We start from the raw sequence: 16,119 nt of genomic DNA on the forward strand, positions 1-16,119 counted from the left end.
TCAATTATAGGTGTCAGCATTGGTTAAGTTTAGAAACCTGCAAAGCAGTGGAAGTCTGGGAAAAGCAAAACCTCAGTACCTTCTCTGGTTACAAGAGCCATTGAAGGAATTAGCAGCCTATGCTGATGCAACACTAAAAAATGGCAGGATTTTTTTCCTCCTGATTTTTCAAACCAGTGGTTTGAGAGATCCTAACTCCTTTTTTTCATAATCAGCTTGTATACAATTTTAAGAAATTCTAACGGTATTTAAGCTTAAATAGGTCATAAATTAAACTACATGAAAACAATATTTTCTTTGAAATATGAACTTTTATATTTTCTGCCACTCATTCATAACCAAAGTGGATAATTAGCAGTGTAGTGAACTGTACAACAGGGGTCCCCAGCCTTTTAGGAACCGGGCCGCACAGCAGGAGGTGAGTGGCGGGCAAGCGAGCAAAGCTTCATTACCCCCTGAACCATCCCTACCACCCCGCCCCAACCACTGCCCAAATCCCTTCCCAGGAAAATTCGTCTCCCATGAAACCGGTCCCTGGTGCCAAAAAGGTTGGGGACTACTGTACAATAACTGAAAAAGCCCTTCTAGACTTCCCTGGCAGTCCAGTGGCTAAGACTCCGCCCTTCCACTGCAGGGGGTGCAGGTTCTATCCCTGGTTGGCTGGGGAGCAAAGATCCCACATGCTGCACGGCCTAAAAAAGTAAAAAATAAAGAAAGCATTGGTCTGAAAAAGCCCTTCTAATTTTATAGATCAAGTATAACAAAACTGAAATTTTCTTAAATACAAATAACTATCATAATGCTAATCCATTTGACTGTAACAGAATTGATATGATGTACACTTAATTCTTTGTCCTGGTCAGGAATCCAGGGCAAATCCCTTCAGTCTAGCTAATTCAAAGCAAATACAGCTGATTGTAAAGTTGCTTATGGCAGGGACACTCTCTCTGCTGTCCATATCCTCTCTCATCTTTTAGTTTTATCTGTCCCTCATATTCTCCTTTTGCCTTTGCATTCTTAAGACATTTTATATTTTCTCCTATTCTTTGCCTTTGTGTGCCTGTGTCTGAAAGCATCCATCTTAATTCTTTATGGACTTCTAGTTCAAGAGCACCATGAATCTGGAATCCATTTGTACCTAGAGAGACAATTTGATTGTCTCAGCTGTTTCCTTCTGCTCTAGGCAACTGTGACCAGCGGGTAGTTATATAGTGGCTTACCATTTACTCAGCAGAAACTGTGAGGCTGGATTCTATGAAAATAGAAGGAGGTGTGACTGATTATTTGCATTTAAAAAATATGCTTTAGGAGATAGCCATAGGTAGTCAAGTGCCTTTTCCTTTGTTAGGAGGGCATCTATGGTAAATTTCCTAATCATTCAGGAGCTTTCCATGACTTGGATAATTGAATGTTGTCTATTAATACAATAACATGAGTAGGCTATAACTAAATGCTATTTTCTACCATTATTATTTGACTCCATTTTTATTAAAGGACTTATAGAACAATGTCTTTTTTTGGTAAGATAATGTTCGAATATAATCATTAAGTACATATTTAGGTCTTAGGGAGGAAGTGGTATTGCATGGTGGTTTAAGAGCTGGGAATGTTGAGTCAGACTAATTCTAACTCCACCACTAGCAAGCTGTACAATTCTATCCACTCCCAGAGCTTTATTTATATATTTTTTATCTGTAAAATAGCAATAACAATAGTGTTTACCTCGAGTTGTTAGGAAAATTAAATGATTTAATCCAGATTAAAGTCTTATTACGATGTTTGTCACATACTAAGTGCTCAATTAGAGTTAGCTATCATTGTTAATATCTTTCTTTTTTTTTCGGTGAAAAGTGCATGTCATCTCATTTACATAACTGCTTATTTGTCCAATGATCATTGCCTCAACTGCCTAAAAGATTCAGTGAAGGTAAAGAATGTAAATTTAGCTGTTTGACCTTACATTTTAACAGCTTTGTCAAGCTCTAATTGACCTAAAGGAAACTATGCATGTTAAAAGTGTACACTTTGATAAGTTTATACCACAGTTTATATATTTGTTTACCTGTTGACATTTAGGTTGCTTCCTGTGTTTTTATTGCTACAAATAAAGCTGCTGTGAACATTCATGTACAAGTCTTTGTGTAGACATATGCTTTTATTCCTCTTAAGTAAATACCTAGTTGTAGAATGACAGGATCAGATGGTAGGTATCTGTTTGCTTTTTTAGAAGAAACTACCAAACTGTTTTCCACAGTGTTTGTACCATTTTACATTTCCATCCACATTCTTGCCAATACTAGGTATGGTCAGTCAAAAAGCTATTTTTAAAATTCTTGCTCTTTCATATCTTTTTTCATGTTGTATAAATGCATACCATATCACATAAGGATTATTTGGAAAAAGTGCAGAATATGCCAGACAGCTAAAGATTTTTAAGTTAATTTTAAAACGTATTTGGAGTTATACTAAAATCTCTTTATTGCAAAGGTAAGAGGTGGTTTGCTTAAAATATTGGAAAATTGCAGGAGATAACAATTCTTTGAAGAGCTAATTTTCTAATGTGTGTACCTGTTTTATATGTGTATTTTTTCTTCCTTTGATAGAGTTTTCCAGAAAAGGACCTTCTGCACTGTCCATCTAAGGATGTAATTGAAGCTCATTTTATGTCTTGTGTGAAAGAAGCGGATGCTTTAAAGCACAAAAGTCAAGTAATCAATGAAATGCAGAAAAAAGATCACAAGCAACTCTGGATGGGTTTACAAAATGGTAAATATAACAATGTTTAATTTCATAATACCACTTTATGAAGTATGAAGTAACTATAATCCTGTGAGTAATTGGTACATCTTAGGGTTGGTGGTACAAGTTTAAATTCCAGCCTCTGTGCACAGAATTTCACAAAGAAGCTACCTTTGGTCATACCTTTCTTACATTGTACCCTTCTAGCATCCCTCTCTTCCTGGATTCCCTAGCATTAGACAGATTGCTTTGCCCATAACATAAGACAGTATAAACTTCCTGTGTTTAGCTTCTGGAAAAAGTGCCCTTAGTCCTAGTCACGATCCTTCTGGAATTGCAACTGAATACCCTGTGTATGTACCAAAATACCTCCGCCTGGGTAGGGCACAATCTCTAGTCTCTGCTTTCTCAGAACAGGAAGCCTTGCTTTGTGCTCAGATTCTCTCTCTCCTGGCTGGGATTTAGAAAATACACTCAAGGAAAAAGCTGAGGGGAATCTGCAATTTACTGATGTATTCTTCTTCTTAGCCATCATAGTTCCTTAATCTTTCCTGCATTGATTGCCCTCCAGCGCCTACACACAGTTCTGTATACAGGCAGTTCTCACTTCGCATGGGTCAAATATGCATGAATTTCAGTTAACATGCTTTAGTTAAATAATGCCAGTTCCCCAACAATGTGGCTCAAATTTCATTTGTCATGGTGTATTAACTGAATAATCACATAAAGTACAATTACGTAAGAGTTAGCTCTTCGGTCCACTCGTTATGTAACAACAGATACATATCATGATCAGTGACCGGTCACTTACTTTCAGTGTCTGTCAGTGAATCGTCGTTATGCCGCTGTTATTTAATTCACTCACAGACAGCAAAGCATGCAGTTGTGTTGCCTCCTTGTGTCCATTAAAGATTTATTTATTTATTGATTGATTGATTGATTGCTATGTTGGGTCTTCGTTTCTGTGCTAGGGCTTTCTCTAGCTGTGGCAAGTGGGGGCCACTCTTCATCGCGGTGCGCGGGCCTCTCACTATCGTGGCCTCTCTTGTTGCGGAGCACAGGCTCCAGACGCGCAGGCTCAGTAGTTGTGGCTCATGGGCCTAGTTGCTCCGCGGCATGTGGGATCCTCCCAGACCAGGGCTCGAACCCGTGTCCCCTGCATTGGCAGGCAGATTCTCAACCACTGCGCCACCAGGGAAGCCCCCTTGTGCCCATTGATAAGCCCACATAACATTTTGTAAAACTGGATAATTGAAAGAGGGAATTAGCCAAGAAAGATGAAAGTGTAGCAAAGAAACAAAAAGTGATAATGCTGGAAGTGAAATTTGAATAGAAGGTAGTGGAATTATAGAAGACATAGCTAACTGTGGGGCTGTTGACACTACCACCATTTGAGAGACTTTAGATATGCAGCCCCAGGAGCTTAGTGAAGGCAAACTCTTCCACACAAATGAGGGAAGTGGTTGTGATGAAAAAGATGAAGTTATCCCAGAAGGAGTGATACTGGCAAAAATATCACATTAAAGGAACAGGGATATCTCATGGTGTTGAACGTGCAAGTAACATGTTTGAAGTTGATCCAAACTTAGAAAGGAGTATGATAATTTGCCAAGGTTTAGGAAAGATGCTTGCTTGTAAGAAAGCAGGCACTATTCAAACTGTGCTTAAGATTTTTACAAATAAAGCACTTTAATTCTCCATGTTTCTAATGCTTTAATTAGTGTACTGTTAAACACAGTACTAAATAAATATTAGTTTTATTTACTTTTTTCATTTTCCTGTACATTTATAACCATCAGAGTTTTTAATATTTTGAGAATTTTCTAAAAGATCACAAAGCAATCATAAATTTTCCCATTAACTATTAAGATCACTTTGCATGGTTTTATGTTGCATGGTCATTTTTCTAGTCCTGCACTACTGTGCAAAGCAAGGACTGTCTGTATTTTGTCCATCTTCGATACTTGTTTTTGGACAAGGAGTTGGTACAATATAAGCTGCTCTTTCATGGCAACAACTAGAATAAGAGAAGACCCCTCTTTCCCCCTTAAAAAAAATTTTTTTTTAAATGTGATACAGTTTTATCTTTTGGACTGTATCATTACCATTTCACAGAGTTGTCTGTAGTTATTTAGTATTTATTAAACTTTCATTATGCAAAATACAGGGCATTATCTGTGACTTCATTAGTACAAAAGGTATGTATTTTATGACAGTGTGTCCTGTAAATTAAATTTTCACATTTCTTTTAAGTTTCTTAGATTTGACCCAAGTTACATGGAGTTGCTCCTTAGTTTCATATTTGTACCTCTGATATTTCTTAATTAGGTTGTAAGTTTTGCAAAAGGAAGGCACCAGGCCTTTCACTTCATTTATATTACTGAGTACACATATTCTTATTAAGTGATCAAAAGAGTTTACAACCCCTTAAGAAGGTGTACTTTTTCCTTTTCCTGGCTGGCTATTTGTAGATGAAGTGACATTTTAGGAGGCTTATGAATAAGAGGATTGCTTAAATGGAAGAAGACAGGAATGTTCTAAAGAGAGAAGAGATCTGAGAGTAATTTGTCTTCAGAATTTAAGTAAATAATTTAGATGAACTTTTAAGTAGATGTTCTTGAAATCTATTGTGAGCATGGTGAGTCAGCTATAGAGAGCCCAGGGATTCAGCAGAAGATTCTAAAAATGATTGAACTGTTTCAGTTGGGGCATTAGAGGATTAGGTATGGAGGGTGATGGGTAAGAGTTGTGGAAATAACAAAGGTGTGGTTTTTAGTCTCAGCTCTTCTGGTAGCTCCTTAGGGCAAGTCACTCAATCCCTTTTAGCTTCAGTTTCTTTATCTGTAAAATAAGAGAATATCTGCTATGTTTTCCTATAAATGTTTTTAGAAGCTTTAACGAAACACTAATACAGTTTATGTGAAAGTGTTTGAAAGGAAGTAAAGCTGTCTTGATAAAAAGAATTATTGAGAAGTCACTTTGAGACTCTAGAACAGGGGTTGGCAAAAAGTGTGGTCATGAGCCAGCCACCTGTTTTTGTAAATAAAGATTTATTAGAACCCTGCCACACCAATTCATTTATGTAACATCTATGGCTACTTTCATGCTACAACAGCTGAGTTAAATAGTTGTGATCAAAAAAACAAACAACCCAATCCCAAAATGGGCAGAAGACCTAAATAGACATTTCTCCAAAGAAGATATATAGATTGCCAACAAACACATGAAAGGATGCTCAACATCACTAATCATTAGAGAAATGCAAATCAGAACGACAATGAGGTATCACCTCACACCAGTCAGAATGGCCATCATCAAAAAATCTACAAACAATAAATGCTGAAGAGAGTGTGGAGAAAAGGGAACGCTCTTGCACTGTTTGTGGGAATGTAAATTGATACAGCCACTATGGAGAACAGTATGGAAGTTCCTTAAAAAACTAAAAATAGAACTACCATATGACCCAGCAATCCCACTACTGGGCATATACCCTGAGAAAACCATAATTCAAAAAGAGTCATGTACCACAGTGTTCATTGCAGCACTATTTACAATAGATAGGACATGAAAGCAACCTAAGTGTCCATTGACAGATGAATGGATAAAGAAGATGTGGCACATACATACAATGGAATATTACTCAGCCATAAAAAGAAACGGAACTGAGTTATTTGTAGTGAGGTGGATGGACCTAGAGTCTGTCATACAGAGTGAAGTAAGTCAGAAAGAGAAAAACAAACACCGTATGCTAACACATATATATGGAATCTAAAAAAAAAAAAAAAAATGGTTCTAACGAACCTAGAGGCAGGACAGGAATAAAGACACAGAGGTAGAGAATGGACTTGAGGACACGGGGAGGGGGAAGGGTAAGCTGGGATGAAGTGAGAGAGTGGCATGGACATATATATACTACCAAATGTAAAATAGCTAGTGGGAAGCAGCCGATTAGCACAGGGAGATCAGCTCATGCTTTGTGACCACCTAGAGGGGTGGGATAGGGAGGGTGGGAGGGAGACGCAAGAGGGAGGAGATATGGGGATATATGTATATGTATAGCTGATTCACTTTGTTATACAGCAGCAGCTAACACAACAGTGTAAAGCAATTATACTCCAATAAAGATGTTAAAAAGTAAAAAAAAAAATAGTTGTGAAAGAGACCATGTGGCCCACAGCTTAAAATATTTACTCTCTAACCCTTTTAGAAAACATTTGCCAGCCTATAGAAGGTTGATTAAACCAACAGCTTGTATTTATCATTGATCTAGAGCATGACTCACAGTGTCACATGTTCAGAACTTGGTATAACTTAACGTATCAGACTTAGTCTAATAACTGCCTTCATTGCTATTTTTTTATATAAAAAAAATATTTTTTTATAAAATTCCTTTTTTCCTATTTTTGTCTTAGCATATATTCTTTCTTGGATATATGACTATTTTAAAGTTATTTTTATTAATTTAACTTTTATTAAATTACTTTTCAAATTGAGTTTCATTAAATCCAACTTAAAATGGTTATGTGGTTGAAATAGATTTTGTTCCTTTTTTTTTAGCTATAAATTATTTTCGTAGCTATAATGTTTGGTTATATTGGTACTGCTAATGATTGAGTTTACACACTCAAAATCCTACATGTGGTATCCTGTGGAGACCTTGATAGTTTATTTTATACCTTTTAAAATTGAAATATACATTTAGAAAATCTTTGACTGGGTAAAGGTTGTTTGTAGAAAATATATTTGGGGTAAAATGTTGAATGTTACCTACATTAAGGTAAATTGGTGAAAGGTGGGTATAGTAGTTCATTCTGTTCCTTCTGCCTAGAATAACCTTTCCCTCCCTTTTTGTCTATTTAATTCTTACTTAATGTTTTAATGCTCATCTGTCTTGTCACCCTCTAAGTGAAAACTTGCCTCTTTCATTTTTTTTTTAGCCAACAAACTATTTAATGAACATCTAATATGTGCCTAACACTATGCTAGGAGCTAGTGATCATCCAGCAGTGATAGAACAAACATGGAACCTGTTTTTGTGAAGCTACAGCCAAGTGGAGGCAGAACTATTTATATTTTCATGGCTCCTTGTCCATTCATATGCATTCTTGCTCTCATAATTCACTCTCTGTTATAGTTATGGTTTATGTATTCTGCTAGAATATAAATTTCTCTTGGTTAGAGTGTATCATGCATTTTCTGTATCCCCAGCACCTAATATATTCTTAGGCATAGAATGGACAAAATAAATACTGACTGAGTGACTCCTTTATTTTAATCCTACCTAGTACAACAAGGAAATACTGTTAACAGCTTTTTATAAATAGATTAATATTAGTATAAAATAGAGGAAGTACCTTTAAAATTTTTAATTATGGAAGTGGATTTTATGTTTAAGAATTTTTCCATCCAAAAGAAAGTCTTACAGATTTGTTAGGGCAAAGACATTTCACCTGTTGGTTAGTGTAATTGTAAATTGGTCAGAATTGAGACAAAGCAGATGGTAAATTTATTTCATTCAGAACTGCACCTGTACAGCATAGCAACTAAACGATTTAAACAATTTTTGAATACTTTCAAATGCTAATTTTAATTTTTCAGATCTCTGTGAAAGAGAAATAAGAAAAGCTTTTGAAACCAAGAAAGCTCATTTAAGACATACTGTGCCTTTCAGTGTTTTTTATGGGTTTTCATTTTAGATATAAAAGTATTTAACCTCCCTGTGAAACAAAGGTAATGACCACAAAAAAAGAGAAGAAAGTAGCATTTTTATTATTTATGAGGCACTTGTCACTATATTTGCAGGCTATTTTCTATTAAATGCCAGGAGGTTTTTCTTATAAGCTAGACATTTGAGAAAATCTCTAAAAAATATTTTTAACATAATATATGACTTAGTTTTCAGCTTTGGTTTTCTGAGTATACTAAAAAAGAAAAGATGGCATCAAATAAATTCCATAGACCTTCAAATAAATGCAAGTTTTCACTGCTAAATATTGAAAATTTACATTGTTTATAAAGTATGGTTAATCCTTTTGAGCTAAGTAATTTTTTAGAGAAATCAATTATTTGGTAGTGTACCATTTTAACTTAAAACTGGTTTTTAAGAGGAAATAGTGATTAGCTTAAGGTGAATTTTATGATAAGTCATAGCATTTTGAAAATACTTTTGTTTGGTGGGTGATGCAAAAGAAATGCAATGGTTATAACATTATAACCATATAATGGTTATAACAAGCTTATATGATAGAGACAGTTGGGTTGTGATTGCATTGCTTTGTTTTTATCAGTTGCAATATAGTAGTATAAGTAATGGACTGAGAATCTCTTGGTCTGAGAAGGAGCATTGGACTTGATCTTTCTTTGCTTATCTCCTATTGGTTGTGTGGCCATGGCAGATCACTCTTCTGAGATGGAGTTTCCTTGTAAATGTCAAGGTGATGAAACCTCACAAGACTCAGATTCAAAGACTGTCCAGTGGTAATCACTTACACCTGAATTCTGGTGATTAGATAGTCTTGATTCCAGAGGATTTGCTGGAAGAATAATTATTGTTTATTTCTCTCTCGCTCTGTCTCTCTCTCTCTCTCTCTTTACCTCTCCCTCTTTCCCTCTCTTCCTTCCTGGTCCTTTCAAGCAGGACTTAGGTAAAAGGCAATAGATAACTTTCTAGAAATAAATGTGGTCATAGAAAGACTACTAAAACAGAAAGACAGGAGATTTTTGGACTTAACTCTGTATCTTGAAGCTTCCATTTCTGTGCTGTTATCACAGTGTCAGTACTGTTCTAATGTGTAGGTGGTGTGGAAGGAGATTCCTATGTAGAACTGTCAATAGGAAGCGTAAGTATTCTTCTTGAACCTTTTGTCTCAGTGAAAGGTCACTATTTGGTAAGCTTCCTTTCTTTAGAAAAACTCAGATGTTTATCAGTCATGAGAACACTGGGATCACATTGTATAAATAAGAGCAAAGAAAATAGTGTAATGAGCATCCACATACCTATCACCCATCTCAGCAGTTATCAGTATATGGTCAGTCTTGTTTCATCTGCTCTCACCCCTCCCCCACTCTGAGTTTATAGAAATTTTCATTCTTTAATCTAGCGCTATGAATATTGCTCACAGATTTATATTCTTCACAGACTTTATACTCTGTTATTTAATCAAGTCTTGGAAAGAACAGTCATTATACGAGAGTTATACCCAGATCCTGATAGTATGGATTAGCCAATTACAAGGATCTACCACATTGCCAGGCACTGTGCTAGGCATAGGGGGCGCTGGGGTGAGTATGACAGCCATGGTTCCTTCCCTCAGAGTTTACATTCTGGTGGGAGAGGCAGACATTAAACAGATAGCCTTTAAATAATTATTACATTTATATCTTGAGTTATAGAGGAAGGGATAGAGAGCAGTGTGGTTGTGATGAAAGTGTTCCAGGCACAGGGAATGATCTGGGTTAGGCTGAGAAGGAGAAAAGAGCTTAATAAATTCTAGGGGCTTTAAGAAGGCTATTCTTTTTTTTTTTCAAAATCAATATTTTATTTAAGGGGTACTTTTACTTCCTTTAAGCAAATCTTTAAAGCCATGTTACTTGGACTTCCCCCTTCAAGCCTCCTGTGGTTCTTCTGTGTTTAATCAGTGGTTCTCCAAGGCCTCAATTTTCTTTATAAGGCTCAAGAAGGCTATTCTGACTAGAGCACGGTGATCAAGATTGAGAGTGGCAAGTAGATAACACTGCAAATTGGATAGAGGACCCTATCTATTCAGGGTCTGATAGGACATTTTAGTGATATTGAACTTAATCTCCAGGGAGTGAGGTGGGGTAGATAGGGGACTGCTGAAAGATTATAAGCAGGGATATAAAGGAATCAGATGTTCTTTTTTAAGTTATCTCTGACTACTGTATGGTTAATGAATTAGAAGGGAACAAATATGGAATTAAAAGGCCAAGTACAAGTCCATTCCAGTGGTTAGGTAGCAGATGAATTTTTCAGACTACAGGGCAGTGTTGAAGGTAGAGAGAAGTGGACAGTTTTGAGAAATAGTTGAGATGTAGACTTGCTAGGACTTAGTATTTGGTTGAATGTGGTGGGTCATAGAATGAAAACTGTCATAGCTGGTTCCCAGACATTTTAGAAACTGTTGAGTGTGCCTAACTACACTCATCCAGCTTACAGACACCTAGAAGGAGATCTTTATTGTTATATTAAGATAAATCATTTTTTTGATATGCAGTCCCTTAATACTGTCATAAAAAGAAACATGGTCACTTTGATGCTATAAGTATTTTAAAATTTATGCTGATTTCTACTAATTATTGTTTTACTTTCTGAATGCTCAAAAACATTCTAAAACTTTGCTAAAGATTGACGTCAGGCTTACCAGTTGATAAAATCCGTTCATATTTTTAGGTTGAAACATTTGCCTGTCTGCTGACCTCAGGCACCTCTCTCATTTTCCATTGTTTCATAAGATTATTGGCATTGGTTTTGTAATCCTATCTTTAAGTTCTTTTAGTGTCCTCTGAAGTAATTTTCCTTTGTCTGAAGACTTGCATTAATTTAAAGCAGAGTACCTACTGTTATGTCTGAATCTTTTGAAGCATCATTTTTATTTTAGCTAAGTTTTCACACTTTCTTCTTTGAAAATCATTCTCTTGTTGAAGAAAATGGAAACTAAACAGAAGTTGGATAGTTTAGCTTTCTCTCTGTCATCTCTTAATATGATAACCGTCTTTCCCAATAATGTTCTCCATGCGTTCGTTCTTTCTTTGCCAGACATGGTTTATAAAGCTCGTTTTGTTTTTCCTCCTTTTTTTTTTTTTTTTTTTTAGTAAACCTCATCTTGTGCTTGGTGTTGACCTTCCTGCCACTCTTCTTGCATACTCCTTTTATTAGTCAGGATTCTCCAGAGAAATAGAATTAATACACACACACACACACACACAGATTTATTATGAGTAACTGGTTCATGTGATTTTGGAGTCTTACACGTCCCACAATCTGCCCTCTGCAAGCTGAAGACTCAGGAAAGTCAGTGGTGTAATTCACTCTGAGTTTCAAGGCCTGAGAACCAAGGATGCTGCTGGTATAAATCCCAGTTCAATGGTAGGAAAAGATGAGATGTCTCAGCTCAAGCAACGGGGCAGGAAAAAGGGGGGCAGATTCCTATTTCCTCTGCCTTTCCTTTTGTTCTCTTCAGGTTCTCAACTGATTGGACGATGTCCACTCACATTGGGGTGGGCAGTCTACTGAAATGCCACATATTCATATGCTAATCTCATCCCAAAACACCCTCACAGGCACACCCAGAAATAATGTTTAATCTGGGCATCTGTGGCCAGTCAAGTTGTTGCATAAAATTAACCATCACATTTCTGCTATAACTTGGTTCATCCTTTTTTTTTTTTTTAATTTTATTTATTTTATTTTTATTTTTATTTTTGGCTGCGTTGGGTCTTCGTTGCTGTGCACGGGCTTTCTCTAGTTGTGGCGAGCAGGGGCTGCTTTTGGTTGCGATGCGCGGGCTTCTCATTGTGGTGGCTTCTCTTGTTGCGGAGCACGGGCTCTAGGTGCGTGGGCTTCAATAGATGTGGCATGTGGGCTCAGTAGTTGTGGCTTGCGGGCTCTAGAGCGTAGGCTCAGCAGCTGTGGCACACGGGCTTAGTTGCTCAGTGGCATGTAGGATCTTCCTGGACCAGGGCTCAAACCCGTGTCCCCTGCATTGGCAGGCGGACTCTTAACCACTTCGCCACCAGGGAAGCCCAAGGAAAGAATTGTGATATTAAGTGCATTGCGAAGCCATTGGAGGATTTTTAAGCAGGAGAGTGATGAGATGCAGAATATGATGGAAGAACATTGTAGCTGCTGAATAGAGGGTGGAATAGAGGGAGCCAAGAGTGGAAGTGGAGAGTCTGTTGTAGTAGGTCCAGGTATAAGATGATGGTGGCCTTTAGGATGATGATGGTAGAGATGGAGAAAAGTCAGTAAATCTGGGGTTTATTTTGGAGGTAACATTGATAGAATCTATTATTAGATGGGGTGTTAGGTTGTTACTAAACCAAACTTGAGTCTGCTCACCCACACACAGTAAAGCCAATCTACTGACACTGGGTTGTGGTGAAGGAAAGTACAGTGTTTACTGCAGGGCACCAAGCAAGGAGAATGGGCAGTTCATGCTCAAAAGACCCAAACTCCCCGACAGCTTTCAGGGAAGGGGTTTTAAAGGCAGTGTGAGGGAGGGGCTGCAGGGTGTGTGATCAGCTGTTGCACAATTCTCTGATTGGTTGGCATCAAGGTGAAGTTCCAAGCATCATTGACCTTCTGGTTTCAACCAGACTAGGATCTGTGTTCTTGTGGTCAGCAGTTTCCATCTGGTGGGGGCCTGCTTCCTTTAAAAACAACTCAGGAATGTGTGTCAGGCCTTTATCTGTATCTTTCAGGGACCTGGGAGTTGGGTGACTGTGCTGTGTGGTGGATTTATAGTCTAAATTGTTACCAGTTTCCCAGCCCAACAGCTATTCTTTATTTCTACATCTTCACATTTCCTAATCATTAACTCTTGAGTCAGCCTTTTGAGACACAAGGGAGGCCTGGGAGACTAAAGCAAAAGCCTTTTACTTCAAAGGACAGGGACACAGGGGCTTGTGTATGGTTTCAAGTTTAGGTTGAAAGAAAGGAAAGAATCATTCCTGAGTTCTGACTTGGGCAGCTAGATGGATAGTAGTGCTTTATACCATGATATGAAATAACTAGATAAAAAATAGGTTTGGGATGGGGAACAAAGCCAAGTTGAGAAGGTCAGCCTTGAAGGCAAAAGTTTGAAATGTGGGCTTCCCTGGTGGTGCAGTGGTTAAGAATCCACCTGCCAGTGCAGGGGACACAGGTTCGAGCCCTGGTCTGGGAAGATCCCACATGCCGCGGAGCAACTAAACCTGTGCACCACAACTACTGAGCCTGCGCTCTAGAGCCCATGAGCCACAACTACTGAGCTCGCGTGCCTAGAGCCTGTGCTGCACAACAGAAGAAGCCACCACAATGAAAAGCCCATGCACCGCAATGAAGAGTAGCCCTCGCTCACCGCAACTAGAGAAAGCCCGTGTGCAGCAACGAAGACCCAAAGCAGCCAAAAATAAATAAATTAATTTTTATAAAAAGTTTGAAATGTCTCTGAGACATTCACATGCAGATGCATTGAGTTAGATGTTGATAGAATTAAGTATTGTGAGTGTGTATCAGTAGATGAAGAAAGCTTAACAGATTTGAATCGAATGCTGCAGCTTCTAATTTCATAGTCATTTACTTTAACAATAAGTGCCCTGTTTATTATTTTATCTTAAAGGATATGACAGTTAATGTCCTAGTGATACAAGGCAATGAATATGGAGCAATCCCATATATTCCTAATGTATGAGAGTTCTTTATATCCACTAACCGTGTTTTGCTTTTTTTCCATATACAGCTGAGATAGTCGTTTCCCTTATTGTTTTGTCTGCAGTATAGTAAGATGAATAAGTTCAGTCTGAAGCTGTGTGTGTGGCTTCAAGAATCTACAACTTTGTGAGAAATTTGCTTGGAGAAAATTTGTAAGCTGCTTGAGCATTCAAGTTTTACTGCTGAACAAACAAGCATTTTACTATATTATGCTACATGTTTTAAATCAATCTCTTGGTATTCTAACTTTCTGTAATTAGAAATAATGATGAAAATCTAAAAAGTTTATGCATTTGTGTTTTAATATAAAATCATAAAGATACTTTGCTTGGCTTCTGGAGAAAGATTGCTCTTGGGAATTACATGATTTGAATGAATAAATAAATTTGGTAATAATTTGGATCATAGCTTCTTACAGTGCTTTGGGTATACTTGGCAGTGAACATCATGGATAATAAAACTTGGCGAAAACATTTAAACAGTTATTTCATAATACACTACAAATTATACTAACATAAGTTTATTGAAAAGAGTCCATTAATTACAGTGAATGGTCATATGTTCCAGAGTTAATCAGTGGTAGAGAGAATACATTTTTGTGTATGAGATTCAGTTGATAAATGTACAAATCTATGAGACTAGATTTATACTTCGGTCTAAACTCTGATCAGTACTTGAAAATATTTTTAGTGAACTCTTAGTGTTGCAGGAATACAAAGGTTTAGTTTGTAATGTCATTTTAAATAAAATTCCATATTATCTACAGTAAGACTACCTTATCATATCTTTTATTTATCTGGTCCAGTTAAAAAACTTTAAAAAAATGTATGCCTTGTAACATACTGTCACTTTTTTGTAAGGTAAGTTTGGGAAGGTTCAAGAAGCTTTTTCTTATGAATGTTGGTACCCTATATAAAGGAAATGCAGATGAACATCTGTCGGATATTGATCCAATATCAATATCCGGATATTGATCCAATATCAATATCCGGATATTGATTTTCACTCTTGGACTCATGACCTATTATTATTATTTGAATTTAGAGTATGATTCCTCTTCTTAAAAAAAAACAAAACACGGTGTACACACAAACACAAAACACATATATATACACAGGTATATATGCATATATAGTTTAACTTACTTTGTTTTTATATTTTTATTTTAGTTTTTAATTTTTTAAATTTAGGTATAATTGACATGTAGCATTATATTATTTTCAGGTGTACAATATATAATGATTCAATATTTTTATATATAGCAAAGTCTCACCACCAAAATAAGTCTAGTTAACATGTCATTTTACATAGTTGTAAAAAAATTTTTTTTGTGATGAGAACTTTTAAGATCTACTCTCTTAGCAACTTTCAAATATGCCATACAGTATTATGAACTGTAGTCACCATGCTGTACCTTACCAGTTATAAAATAACTAAAAATAACTAAAATACTGGCTGCACCAGTTTACATTCCCACCAGCAGTACACAGGGTTTCCTTTTTTCCCCGTCCTTGCCAACACTTGTCATCTCTTTTCTTTTTGACAGTAGCCATTCTGACAGGTGTGAGGTGATATCTTTTTTTGTTTGGCTGTGTTGTATGTTCGTTGCTGTGCGCGGACTTCCTCTAGTTGTGGCGAGCGGGGGCTACTCATTGTTGCGGTGTGTGGGCTTCTCATTGCAGTGGCTTCTCGTTGCGGAGCTCGGGCTCTAGGCTCACGGGCTTCAGTAGTTGTGGCATGCAGGCTCAGTAGTTGTGGCTCGTGGGCTCTAGAGCGCAGGCTCAGTAGTTGTGGTGCACAGGCTTAGTTGCTCCGCTGGCACGTGGGATCTTCCCAGATCAGGGCTCAAACTAGTGTCCCCTGCATTGGTAGGCGGATTCTTAATCACTGTGCCACCAGGGAAGCCCATGAGGTGATATCTTATTGTGGTTTTGATTTGTGTTTTCCTT

The 16,119-nt window shown here is 37.2% G+C and overlaps 1 protein-coding gene across 7 annotated transcripts in view; it reads left to right on the forward strand.

Moving 5' to 3' along the window:
* Nucleotides 1–16,119, forward strand: part of ATG5 (autophagy related 5) — a 121,814-nt gene that overhangs the window by 40,456 nt on the left and 65,239 nt on the right. For all 7 annotated transcript variants that reach the window (XR_014267530.1, XM_082475456.1, XM_082475452.1 and 4 more), the window contains one exon: nucleotides 2,604–2,766. Coding sequence is in view for 6 of the 7 variants with exons in the window: in XM_082475456.1 (XP_082331582.1) it covers nucleotides 2,604–2,766 (163 nt within the window). In the remaining variant the exon portion in view is untranslated. The remainder of the gene's footprint in view (nucleotides 1–2,603; nucleotides 2,767–16,119) is intronic.

The sequence above is a fragment of the Balaenoptera physalus genome (genome assembly GCF_965194825.1).
Source record: "Balaenoptera physalus genome assembly, chromosome: 9".
In the NCBI taxonomy this organism is placed as follows: Eukaryota; Metazoa; Chordata; class Mammalia; order Artiodactyla; family Balaenopteridae; genus Balaenoptera; species Balaenoptera physalus.